A 14,200-nucleotide genomic window follows, 5' to 3' on the forward strand; every position below is an offset into this window, starting at 1 on the left:
ATTTCATATCTGAAGCAATCATGGATTCCATGACTTTGCTGATAATTGGGAGAAGGCTGATTGGTCTGTAGTTGCTAGGATCTGTTTTTGCACCTTTTTTGTGCAAAGCGGTGATGTTAGCTGATTTCCAAGCAGATGGCAGATGACCTTGAGCAAAAGAGAGGGTGAAGAGAACAGAGAGAGGGAGTGAAAGAGCGGAAGAACAGGATTTTAGGACCCGTGGGCTGAATGCCTCATCTCAGATCACCATTTTGGATTTAGGCCTGATCACTCCACATTGGACATGCTGCTTCTGCTCATCCAACAATGCATGGCGGCCCTATGACCAATGTCAGGTATGAGATGAGGGCTATCTCTCCAGACATATCTCGAGCATTCAATGCAGTTTGGCATCCTGCCTTGCCCTCCATACCCTCTGCCCATGGTATTCAAGTTCAGCTACACACATGGCCTACTGACTTACTCTACTCTCGTAGTCAACGTGTGGCTCTCAAATAGTCCTTGAGCCAGACCAAAAGTAATGCTCCGGCGGGGGGAGTAATTCTCATTATGATTTTCCATTAGACCAATGTCTCAAGTGTCAGAAAAGGTGTGATGGACATCTGAGAACGGTAGCTTAGTGCCCGGATGGACGCCATCTTTGAAACCACCCAGCTCGAAAATGCCCATTTGGTGGGGTACATTGTTGCACGTGTATCTGGACTTCTATACTAGCTATCGATGTGCGGTTGACGACTAAATATACGTCCGATGTGTACCGTCTAAATAAAAAATAATATGAAGCATTTTGTTTTAGATTAATTATTATAAAAATCAATTATCGAAAAAAAATCATATATTTTTCAATATTTTATTATTAGACTTGTACTTTTTTTAGTGAAACAACACTGGTATGATTTTCCAAATTATGCATTGTGCTACACCGTTTATCTGTCTATAAAAATAACTCAAAAACTAAAACATATCATCCACCACGAGTTTACAACAAATAAATGTAAAGAGGCATAAAATGACTTAGGCCGCCGCTGGCATTATCTATTCTGACGATAACGCAAGTTAGGAATGTCGTACGGAGAGGATTTTAACACCATACGATATCTAATAAGCAGGCGGAAATTGTTACATAGGAAATCTGCACTTTGGTGGCCATCTTGGATTTCAAAATGGCCGCCAATTATATTAATTATTCATTACTAGAGTTTGGAAAGACGTATGGAGCTGATTTTAACACCATACGATGTATATTCCTAATAAGCAAGCGGAGGTATCATTGAACATGTCATGTTTTAGTCAAATAACACCGGTATGATCTTCCAAATTATACATTTTGCTAAACCGTTTATCTGTCTATAAAGATTTTCAGGCAATTTGGCCTGCATTATAATAGAGAACAACATATGCTATACAATATACAGTGCACACAAAGTTAATCATCAGAGTCGCCATCAGAGTCATTGGCATCCTGAGCCACGATAGCATCATCCTGCACCATGTTGGAGCATCCCTGCAGCTTACACACAACAGTGCACTTCAACCCATTCAGTATGCAGGAGCAATCTGACGGTCGACACGTCCTTCTGCATGTGCATGAGATGAGATTCAAGACGACATCTGGAGCTGGTAGACCCGCCATCCATCGGATTGTGAGCGAACCGCCATCATCGAGTTCCCAACCATGTCCTGCTGATGGTGTTGGGACGTCTGGTAGGTTTTCAAGGCTGCGTCGCCAGATAGCCGCCTGATAGTTGGCCCTAAGCGTATGCTGCATCAAGGAGTCTTCACAAGGCGGCAATTGTCCAGATTCGATCTGGCCCTTCTTTGCACAGAACATGTGATAACGGAGCGAATTAACACCGACGATCTTCGTGTTCTTGGCGTACAGCTGACACGTGAAGGCCTGAATGCTATTGAAGACGTCTGTTGGTACATTCCACGAAGATCCCAGATCTGTGAATGCTTGAAGATACAGCTCATTCGCTTGCACAAGCTTCAAAGCCTTTATCTTTCCTTGGCTAGCCAGAGCACTCACAGTGTCACACCCGCTCCATGCATGAAGCCCTGGCAATGCACTGCAAACTCCAGACCCCAATACCGCAGCCAACTTTCCAACGTCGATCATTCTGACTCGAACCTTTGTTCCTCGTCTGATGAAGAGCTGACTATCGATGGTTCTGCTGAGATGAAGACTGATGATCAGAACGTCGGTGTCATCTGCCACTAAGATGATCGTCTTGTAGTGGGTAGCGGCGTGCTTTGCGTGGAGAAACATACGCGTGTCTGCTTCCTCGTGGCTACATTCGAGTGCTTGCACCAACTTCCACCTATCGCGGGTCAGTACCAGACATTTTTCACCACAGGTGACATACAGTGTTCTGTTGCCTAGCTTTTCGCGATTTGTTTCATGTTTCCACGACTCCGCCAGAAATTGAAATGCCTGTACAACTCGGGGCATGTTTCGTGGAGTTGCGTCATCTGTGCATAGTACACTGGTAGATATCTAGCATAGTTCACCTTGTTCATTGCGAAACACCAAGGGATCACTCTTCTGACACAAGCCAAGTGAAGCATCCAGTCGCCTTCTCTATCCGCACGAATCAACCCCAGCAGGGTCTCTACCATATCAATATACATCATCCAGAAGCGAGCCAGGTCTCCATGTTTGGTTCGCAGAAAATGTAGGTATTTCGCGAACATGTCAAAGCTCTGTACACATGAATCATCATCGAGAGCAGCAGCGAGAGTCTCGTGGCAAACATCCTCCTTGATGCTGCGAATTTTGAGGTCAGTGCTTCGAATCTGGGGTTCCTTGTCAGGATGATTGCTTTCTATCCACACCTGGAAGCCCTTCCAAATGATGCGCATTAGTGCCTCGTACATCAACTTGTGGAGTCGCACAGCACGGTTGTATTGCTTGCCTTCCAGAACCCTGTTGATGGAACCTTCAGCGATTACTCCTGACTCAACAGCTACATCCCGAAGGCCTGCATCTCCAAACATTTTCCCAATGCTCGACATGAAGTTACAGATGGTATGGAAGTTCCCCATCATGAGCACGATTCTTCCATATCGATCGACATCTTTCCATGCTATTTCGGTCGCCTTAGCAAATAGTGCCTGGTCTAGCACCACCGGTATACGCTCAAGCTGAAGTGATGACATGATGTTCAGAGCTTCTCTGAGGATTTCTTGCACTGTTGCCATATCTGTGGCAGGCGCGTTTATAGTCGGCAGGTAGCCAACTACATCTTCCGTCACCTGAACACGATCTCTAGTCATGATGTTGAAACCAGTCCACGAACTGATTGTCTGGTCGCATGGTTCCAGCATGCGAGTCATAATCCATACGTGATTTCGGCGCTGCGCAAGGGATGTTGCGCCTGCAAGAGTGTCAGAAAGATCTGCAGGCTTGATTGCAGGTGGGCCCTCTCGTTTCCCACCGCTGTATATTGGAACTAAATCGCTGGATGACGGGATAGATCGCTTCTTATCTGCTTTGGATACTGCCGATGGAGGTTGGGGCGGCAAACACGACTGCGACTTCGGTTGGACGATGATACCGTTGACGCGATGCGATGTTCCGCCACCACTCAGCGATTCCTCTAGCCTGTCGATGTTATCGAATGCTAATACAGTCGGGACCGAAGGGTGCACATGTGACGGAAGTGGTACTGTATCTTTCTCCACACTTGCTAATTTGTCTATGCATAGCGCTGTCTCGATTTCTTCCAGAACTGTGTACGAACATCCGTGCCCGAGTCGATTCAATATTCTGATGACCTCTGTATTACCGGTGAGCGTTTTCATGACCCACGGAAGTAGGACATGCTTCGATGTTCTGATGGTACCCCGGTGTACAGCATTGATGATATATTGAGCCATCGACCATACCAGTGTGTCGGCACGCGCAGAGCTACCCCCACTCCCGCAAATCAAAGTATGCAGAAATACACGAAGAGAATCTGGTATCTTCACGTAATCTGAAGTGAGTTCTGCTGGCTGAGGCGGCCAACGTTCATTGTAATGAGCATCTTTGATCTGGTGTCGCAGTGAAGTAGCTGCACGCACAATGTTACTTTCACCGTCCGTTCGTTCAAATGCTTTCACTTCTGCTTTCAGGTTTACGCACTCTGCAGCAATCTCTCGCTTTGTCAGATTATCGGGCATCAAGTATACACGGTGTTTCACATTGAAGAAGATGAGCGATTCTCCAAACTCTCTTTGTAATGTGCGCTGCAGATTCTTCTTGATGGAGTCACGAACATCAACTGAAAATGTATCTGAAGACAGGATATCTGTTGCAACATCAACTATTGGAACAATCCTCGGGTTCAAGAACAAGTCAGTGCGAATGAAATTGAATATACATCGTATCATTTCTTTTTTCTCGATATTATCTTCAATGTCAGTTTCTACTTGAGGTTTTTGGGGCCGTGTGTAGTTTCTATAGCAGGAGAAGTGGTAGTGAGCCTCAGCTGCAACCATATCTCGTGTAGTCAATGCCAAAACTCTCTCATCATTGCGAGCTGTCGCAGCATCTCTTATTGTCTTATCTGCTCGAAGTTCAACAGCCAAGACAACTGTTTCACGGGTACGACTGCCTTTTATGAATTTTGAAGCACGCTGGCAAAAAATGCATTTATCATCGTAGACCGTTGAAGTTGATCCTGTCTCTTCCCGTGATGATCGCCGTCGCACCGCATCGCCAGTATCAACTGAAGAACTTCTAGCTGCATTGGTCAAAGTAGCTAGGTGGTTTTTGTGAGTGAAGTCTGATCTACAAGCCCTATGGTATAATATTGGAATATTAGGAAGTTCAACTGCGCCTTCTTGGACTAGCTTTAGAATTGGATAAAAGTTTCTAACTGCGGCTGCGTCACACAATGTCTTCCAAGAACTGTTGCCCGCTGCCTTGCTTAGTTCAGAGAGTGGCGACTTCTTGCTGCACAGGATGCACGTTCCGGACTCAGGTTCAATCTTCGCCCGTTTCGCCTCGACACCGGCCATCTCAGCTGAAAGAACAAAAAGACTGACGTTAGATTACTCCGATATCCGAAAAGCTCGCCAGCTTACATAGACATACTCATCCAAGTCAGTGAACATGTTAGATGGCGCCACAATACAACTCTATAATAGAGTTGTATGTGGCGCCATCTAACATGTTCATATTTAGTTCTTAAGCCACCCACCCCCCCCCCCCCCCCCTCAGAAATTAATCAGGTCACCGCAACAAATCTCAGACTGAGATATAGAATATAGAATATAGATATAGAATAGACTGACGTCACTTTCGGCACTGGGTTCTGTGGGTTGATTATCGGCGGGAAATTCCAACTGACATAGTTTCGGTTTGTGGAAAGTGCACGCCTTTTCATATATTTTTTGTGTAAACTCGTGGTGGATGATATGTTTTAGTTTTTGAGTTATTTTTATAGACAGATAAACGGTGTAGCACAATGCATAATTTGGAAAATCATACCAGTGTTGTTTCACTAAAAAAAGTACAAGTCTAATAATAAAATATTGAAAAATATATGATTTTTTTTTCGATAATTGATTTTTATAATAATTAATCTAAAACAAAATGCTTCATATTATTTTTTATTTAGACGGTACACATCGGACGTATATTTAGTCGTCAACCGCACATCGATAGCTAGTATAGAAGTCCAGATACACGTGCAACAATGTACCCCACCAAATGGGCATTTTCGAGCTGGGTGGTTTCAAAGATGGCGTCCATCCGGGCACTAAGCTACCGTTCTCAGATGTCCATCACACCTTTTCTGACACTTGAGACATTGGTCTAATGGAAAATCATAATGAGAATTACTCCCCCCGCCGGAGCATTCACTTCAAAATATGGCCGGTTGGCTCAAGGACTAAAAGGGATCCTCCCATCTCCTCTCCCTGTCAAAGCTGGAGTGCCCCAAGTCAGTGTTCTGGGCCCAGTCATATTCCTCATCTTTATCAATGATCTCTCTGACTTTCTGGAAAATCCTCTCTTTGTCTTTGCTCATGACCCTACCCTCTTCCCTAATATCCCTTATCCTTCAGACAGGCAAGCTACAGCCTCTTCCCTCTCTATACAGACCTTGATAGAATCACAAGCTGGTCAAACACTTGGAATATGATTCCTCACAAATCTCCTACACTCATTCTGTCTCTCCCAAAGGACCAGCTCGTAAACCTTCCCATATACTTCCTCACCAATCCTCTTGTTCAGTCACTCAAACATGTAGGCCACACTATCAGCCATGATCTTTCTTGGGCAAACAACACTTCTAAGTTGGCCTCCAAAATTCAGTTGCCAACTGGGCATCCTCCCTTGTACAAAGTCCTCCCTTGGCACAGCAGAACTCCTATCCACCTACAAGGCCTTCATCTGCAGCTTGATGGAGTACTGCTCTTCCTTATGTGCTGATTCCCCTCCCTCACACCTTGCTCAGCTTGATGCCGTGGAAACCAAGGCCTTAGAGATCATTGGAATCCCCGGTCATGATGGTGAGTCTGTGGGCCTATCACTTTCACATCACAGACAGGTCGGTGGTCTCTCTGTCGTCCACTGCCTCCTTTCTGGTCTTGCACCCTCTGCTGTTTCTGTGCTCCGTTCCCTCCACGTATCTGCAGGGCACACGTCGGCTGCTAGCAACCTCCTTCTGGCGAATTTCCCAAAATGAGGATCATTGTTCGCCTCCACTCATTTGTTCCTTTTTCCCTTCCTTGAACCCAACTTGCACGTTCTTTGTAATCTCATTCTTTTCTCCAGATCTTGAAAAAGAGCTGTTCACCACCATCTCAGAAAATCTGTCATCGAAAACCATGATCTTTTCTATCCCCGCTAACTCTCTCCTATCCCACATCTTTCCAACACTTTCTGTTTTTGTTCCTGAGAAGATGTGGCCTTATATATCCATATTGCCCACCCAGTGTGTCCTCCGCTAGCCCTCATTCTTCCCCAAATGCCAATGGTTTGCTTCCTGAAAAGTAGACGAGCTATCACCGACACCATGGCCAAATTACAAATTCCTTGTGTGCACAAACCTCGACTAGGCTATTGTCAGCCAATTTCAAAATACAGGCCTACATGTGAAAACCTTCGATCATCATTCACTCAAAATCAGTATCAACCTGATGAAGCCCTGAAGATGAAACAGCCCTCCTTGGCCTTGCTCTCTTGGGTATTTCTAGCTTGCTTGGTTATCGAGTTATTGAGATCCCAAACTCACTGCAAGTTTCTTGCAAACGCTGTTTGCCCAAGTGCTTTTTTCCATGGATGTTAATTTTTCCTTGGATGTTAATGTTTTATCTCCTCTGTGGATGTATACCGTATCTGGCCCAAGCAAGTACCACGAGCCTCATGCGTGAGATATGAGTGGCTCTGTCCTCGTGTTTATCTTGTTCATGTACTTCACATGTTACAGTTAATCTTTCTTTGTGTGCAGCCAACGTTGTCCTATATCGGTTTGGGTGACAGAGAGGAACACGATCCTTCGGAGTACGTTTCAAAAATTAAAGGGAAGAAGAGAAGAATGGCATGGTGGTGATGATGGAAGGGGATAAGGAAACAACGAACAACATGTGAAAAAGTTTCAGGATAAAAAAAAGGACAGAGTTCAGGAAACTCACTCGTCACAAGGGAAAGGTGTGTGTGGCACTATCTGGAAACGAAGTCGAAAAGGAAGGAAATCGGTGCCGAGTTTAACCGGAACAGGACAATGCCAGGCATGGTTCTTGGGAAAACTTTTTCTTCCTAACTTTCTTTGAACTCTCTTCGGCCAAGTGCGAATTGTGTTCGTCCTGTGCGAGCGGATACATTTGTACAAACTCAAGTTTGAGTGAACTTCGAACCTTTCCTCCGGGCAGCTCCATGATTTTGGAAGTGTGGCTTTGTTTGCACGGATTGTTTGTGTGTGGTTGGATAACAGTGTGCTCGCGTACCGCTTACCCCATCAAATAATTCCAAATATGCCCACCAAGACATCCCTGCAGCAGTTAAACGTTTTATCTTCTAAGCTAGTTGGTACTGTTTATTATGTTGTGGTAAAACAGGTGAATAAAGAAAACTTAGAATCTGGTTAAAAAAAACAACCCCATTGCCTTCAAAAAAAAGCTCAGTTTTGTGGGATGATAAGATGGAGAGTAGGGGAGGTGATTATTATGATATTAATGGGTAGGGGATTCACGGTATGGTGTTAGTAATGTTAAAAAGTATGAAAGATCACAAATTGGCGTTGTCCGTACGTTAATGATTGACTTTTTTTATACGACTCTTATCTTCCCCCTTCCAAAACCTTGATCTTTTCTACCCCCGTTAACTCACCCCAGATCCACTTTTTTGAAATTCCGACTTCTTTCCTGGAAGTCCCAGCAGTGTCCATGTGTTTTATACCTCTCCCACCCCCCCCCCCCACCCCCCACCCCCTTCCCATGCCTCCTCCCCCCAAGCCCTCTCCCTGCCACAGATCTCCCGATGTCCCTGTTCTCTACTGTTGTACTTGTGTGCTTCCCTCTCTCTCCCCATCGTGTCTCCCGCTCCCTTTATTATATGTTTTATGTGTCCTTGTATACGAGCCTCGATCTTGTATACAAAAAAAAACAAAAAAACCTTAACCCCTTCCTTACCATTCTCATCAGAACATCAGTGACTGTCATTTTGGATCATTATGCTTGTATTTCATGCTAGGTGTCTCCACCAAATGAGAACCTCATCATCACCGACCCTTGGCGACCCTGGTGGGAACGTTACCAGCCCATCAGCTACAAGCTCTGCTCCCGTTCAGGCTCTGAAGAAGAGTTCAAGGAGATGGTGAAAAGATGCAACAATGTTGGGGTGAGGCAAAAAAAACTTTTTTACCCTTTGTCCCCATTTGTACATACAAGTCCTGGGATGAGAGGCGTGACTAAATCTGGCGGGTATGACGAGCCACATGTATGAGACATGACCGAATCTGATGAGAACCAAGAGTTTTATGGGTAAGGGACAAGACGGGATCGCATTGATGAAGAGAGTGAATGACTCTGACAAGTTCCATAAGTGACATGGGTGAGATGACTGGTTCTGGCAAGTACGACGAGCCACATGGGTGACAGACATGACTGACTGATGAGTATCATGACCCACATGGGTGAGAAACATGACTGACTGATGAGTATCATGACCCACATGGGTGAGAGACATGACTGACTGATGAGTATCATGACCCACATGGGTGAGAGACATGACTGACTGATGAGTATCATGACCCACATGGGTGAGAGACATGACTGACTGATGAGTATCATGACCCACATGGGTGAGAGACATGACTGACTGATGAGTATCATGACCCACATGGGTGAGAGACATGACTGACTGATGAGTATCATGACCCACATGGGTGAGAGACATGACTGACTGATGAGTATCATGACCCACATGGGTGAAAGACATGACTGACTGATGAGTATCATGACCCACATGGGTGAGAGACATGACTGACTGATGAGTATCATGACCCACATGGGTGAGAGACATGACTGACTGATGAGTATCATGACCCACATGGGTGAGAGACATGACTGGCTGATGAGTATCATGACCCACATGGGTGAGAGACATGACTGACTGATGAGTATCATGACCCACATGGGTGAGAGACATGACTGACTGATGAGTATCATGACCCACATGGGTGAGAGACATGACTGACTGATGAGTATCATGACCCACATGGGTGAGAGACATGACTGGCTGATGAGTATCATGACCCATATGGGTGAAAGACATGACTGGGTCTTATAAGTAGCAGCAGCCATACTCAGCACCCCACTTTCTCCTGTTGCGGTGGATCGTTGGGCCTGCTGCAGCAGTTCAGTAGTGTAAATCATTGTGTGGGCACCCCACTACCTTTCCACTTGAAGGTTCAAGTTGTGCTTTATAACCATTTCCCAGATGATGCAATTTTGCTCTCTTAATTGTTTAGTTTTGACATTGGTGCACCAGGGTTTAGGCTGGCCAGTGATCAAAACCTTGGTCGACTCAGAGTTACACATCATCAGAGAGTAACTACTTACCCCAATAATAATGGAGGTCCAGAAGTAAGACTCAGGGCATTTAAAGGCTTTATGGTTGAGAATCACAATAGTCCAAGGCATCCCCAAAAAATGCAATAAAGCTCAACAGGACCAGTCAAACGATGATTAAACCCAAGAAAATGTATTTATTTGGGGGAAAAGTGCAGGGGATGAAATCCATGTGAGGGAAAGACGGGCGAGCCCACATCTCGGGCTTGACGTGCCATGCGCGCGGAGCACATGGACCGTGGATGGTGAGATCCCCAAAGGAGCCGACTCTTAGGACACAACAGGTGCGCTCTTCTCATAGCTTTATATACCCCTGAGACCACGTGAGAAACAAAATTCGCATAAACTGAAGTGTGCTCATCTCTGAAGCATCAAATTGTTACATTTTAAGTCACAAATGCAAAATCGACAAAAGTAAACAAATACAGTGTAAAGTAAAACAGTGTAAAGGAGAAAAACAGTGTAAGGAGGCAAACAGTGTAAAGGGTCAAATATTTTTAATTGAAGTAATTGACAATTATCCAACTTATAATAACACATGTATAAATCTTACTCATTTTATTAAACCATTTCGGATTCAGACTCATATGTTTGACTCGTATGTTTAAACTCAAACTCAGTTTAAACTCACTCACGTGTTTATAGACTCGTATGTTTGACTCGTATGTTTAAACTCATGTTTATCTCATTCAGACTCACATGTTGAAACACTTATGTTTGGACTTTGACTCACAATAAGGACCTTCACGTAGATTTAGACTTGAGATCTCATGACCAGAGTGAAAGTAGGTTGGTGGTCTTTCCGGTAAGGTTGGTGGTAAGGCAGGTTGGTGGTTGGTGGTTGAAAGCAGGTTTCACCACAGGCAGGTTGGTGGTCTTTTTGTCTTCTACCGACTCCTCTCCGGCCTTGCTCCCCCAGCTCTCTCTGTGCTCTGTCCCCCAAATATTCCTACAGGTCGCACAAGATCTGCCTGCAACCCTCTTATGGTTAAACTGCCAAAATCAAGACTTTCTGCTCACCTTCACTCCTTCATTCCCCTTTTCTCCCGCCTCTGGAACAAACTCCCCCACTCCCTTCAATCCCACTCCTCCCTCCAGGTCTTTAAAACAGCTGTTCACCACCATCTCTTATCTTCCCCCATCCAAAACCTTGATCTTTTCTACCCCTGCTAATTCACCCCAGATACACTTTTTTTTGAAATTCCAACTTCTTTCCTGGAAGTCCTTGCAGTGTCCATATGTTTTATACCTCTCCCACCTCCCCCCAAGCCCTCTCCCTCCCACAGACCTCTCGATGTCCCTGCTCAAAAAATGTTGTTTGTGTCCTTCCCCCTCTCTCCCCATCTTGTCTACCGCTCCCCTTATGTTGTGTTTTATGTGTCGGTTTGACTTTTTGTGTGATTGATGTTAGCTCTTTCACGAGCCTCGATCTTGTATACAAAAAAAAAAAAAAAAGCAACCGATTTGGGATGTACCTGTACCTCCTCATTCCTCTGAAGGTTAAAGAGAACCCAGAATGAAAACAGAAGAAACCTTAATACCCTGCTTACTAAATACAGGCACCAACTTAATATTGTCAAGGACAAACCTGCACAATGGTAGGTCTTGCATTTTGTTTCCTTGATGAAAGTCACTAAGCAGCTCAAAGTTGCCACAATCTTGAACAGTCAAAGTTGAACTTTTCCACCAATAATCCATAACAATAATACCAAACAGTGATCTGAAGGAAGAAATCCTAAGCCAATTACAACGGCACTCTGGAGAGGGCATAGTCTCGCCTCGCACACTCATTCTGCACAAAAAATACTATCGTTAACTGAACACGCCGCCATTATGGCCCATATATCTGTATCATCTATGCCCCTATTATTTTCACATACATTGCCATTATCTGTAGCTTTATCGATTGATTATTAGGTTATTTTACAACCACCTTTGTGCACATTAACGCTAAGTTGTGTCAATGAAGAAGAATATGAAAACAATTAAAACGATATTCCCCATGGCCTAGTGTTTCATGTGTATGAAGTTCCGCATTGATCTGTTAAGCAGTTCTGGAGAAAGTTATTTTAACGTTTTTATTTTCAATCCAATATGGCTGCCAGACCACGTTACTGATGACATCATACATTGAATTATTCACTCACATCCGTTCGTCGATCAGGTGCATGAAGTTTCAGATTTTTTTTCGGATAAGGATTTAGATTCAACCTATTATGGCTGGGATACCACATCACCGATGACATCATCGTTATCACACTATATACCCCATGGGGAATTTATGACACAAGCCAAGTTTCAATTTTTTTCATTGAGCGGTTTCAGAGAAGAAGATATCCATTTTTTACCTTTAATCAAATATGGCTGCCACACCATGTGACCTATGACATCAGAGTTATCAATAAAGTATTCTCCATGGGGAGTCCCGCCTTTGCTTAAAATTTCGCATCGATCGGACAAGCGTTTGCAGAGAAGAAAAAATGAAAATGAAAATATATGGATGTGGACACACACAGACAGAAAAACACAGACAGACAGACAGATTTGCTAAAAACAAAACAAAAATCCTATAATCATAGTGTTAACATCGCCGTTCTCCTGCCACAGGTTCGAATATACGTTGACGCAATCCTGAATCACATGTGTGGTGCTGGGGTCGGTCCAGGAACGGCCTCAACATGCGGCAGCAGCTATGACACCAACAAGGAGTCCTTCCCTTCTGTAGGTTACTCCAACCTGGACTTCAATGACGCCAAGTGCCACTCGGCCAGCGGGAACATCGACAGTTACCAGGACAAGTACCAGGTACTCTGATTTTACTCTAACCAACACAAATAATTTTGAAAGAGTTTTTGAATGAACATCAAATGTGATTTACCATTTATATGTATGTATAGAAGTACAGGTTCACATAATGAGCTGAATCCATTGTCCCAGGTGCGGAATTGCAGGCTGGTGAGCTTGCTGGATATATCTCAGGATAAGGATTATGTTCGAGATATTTTGGCGCAATACTTGAACAGGCTCATCGATATCGGGGTCGCGGGCTTTCGCCTTGATGCTGGGAAGCACATGTGGCCTGGTGACATACAAGCAATCACAGGACGTCTCAAAAATCTTAACACCGACTTTTTCCCATCTGGAAGTCGTCCATTCATCTATCAGGAGGTTCGTTTACAAACCTGTTTTTGATTGGAAGGTTTGTCAATATCTCACCTTACTATTGGATCTTGTCTCTCTCTCTCTCTCTCTCTCTCTCTCTCTCTCTCTCTCTCTCTCTCTCTCTCTCTCTCTCTCTCTCTCTCTGTCTCTCTCTCTCTCTCTCTCTCTCTCTCTCTCTCTCTGTCTCTCTCTCTCTCTCTCTCTCTCTCCGTAATCGAACGTGGTGTTGAGTTGGGTTAGGGGACAACAATTGTTCAGTTTTTGGGTATATAGTATGTCGATGGCCTCTTCTTGTGTATATATCACTTTCGGATAATTATCATATTGATTCGTGATATTAAATCTCAGAGTAACGTGCAATATTTACTGATGCAAGCCCAGCTCTGGTAGTCAGGACACCTCACACGCATGGAAGACCATAGAATCCCAAGAGCGCTTTCCTATGACCCACTTAAATTTGGTAAACGGTCACGTGGTGGACAAAGGAAGCGCTATAAGAACATCCTTAAGTCTACACTCAAGTCTTGCGTCATCCCAGTTGTCACCTGGGAAGATCAGGCCACAAACAGGTCAGCTTGGCCTAACATTTGCCGCAAAGGCCTGGACCACTTTAAATGTGGGAAACTTGCTATCGAGAGACAGCGGAGGCAAGAAAGGAAAAGCTGCCAACTTCCATCTCCGCAAGGACCAGTCTGCAGTTGCGATGTTTGCGGTAGACACTCTGGGTTCTGCATTGGACTATACAGCCATCGCACAACACCCAATGCTTAGTGAGCAGGTCAACGAAGGGAAGAGATTCGTCGAAAACGACGACTCACACCATCATCATCATCATCATTAAATCACAGACCAGAAATCTATTATCAAACCTTTATGTAGTGCAGCTTGAAAAAATGAATTACAAGTCGTGAGGTCTATGTGAGAGCAAAACTATGGAGAGAAAACAGTCAACCTACACAAAGTGGGTGAAGGGGAT

General features: G+C 44.4%; 1 protein-coding gene across 8 annotated transcripts in view; it reads left to right on the forward strand.

The window, feature by feature from the left end:
* The window catches only part of LOC137425046 (pancreatic alpha-amylase-like), a 54,550-nt gene that overhangs the window by 26,096 nt on the left and 14,254 nt on the right, over positions 1-14,200 (forward strand). For all 8 annotated transcript variants that reach the window (XM_078772920.1, XM_068113070.2, XM_068113079.2 and 5 more), the window contains exons 3-5: positions 8,684-8,830; positions 12,670-12,867; positions 13,000-13,230. In XM_078772920.1, the coding sequence (XP_078629046.1) occupies positions 8,684-8,830; positions 12,670-12,867; positions 13,000-13,230 (576 nt within the window). The remainder of the gene's footprint in view (positions 1-8,683; positions 8,831-12,669; positions 12,868-12,999; positions 13,231-14,200) is intronic.

Source organism: Myxine glutinosa, chromosome 1, assembly GCF_964187855.1.
Source record: "Myxine glutinosa chromosome 1, kmMyxGlut1.1, whole genome shotgun sequence".
Classification (NCBI taxonomy): domain Eukaryota; kingdom Metazoa; phylum Chordata; class Myxini; order Myxiniformes; family Myxinidae; genus Myxine; species Myxine glutinosa.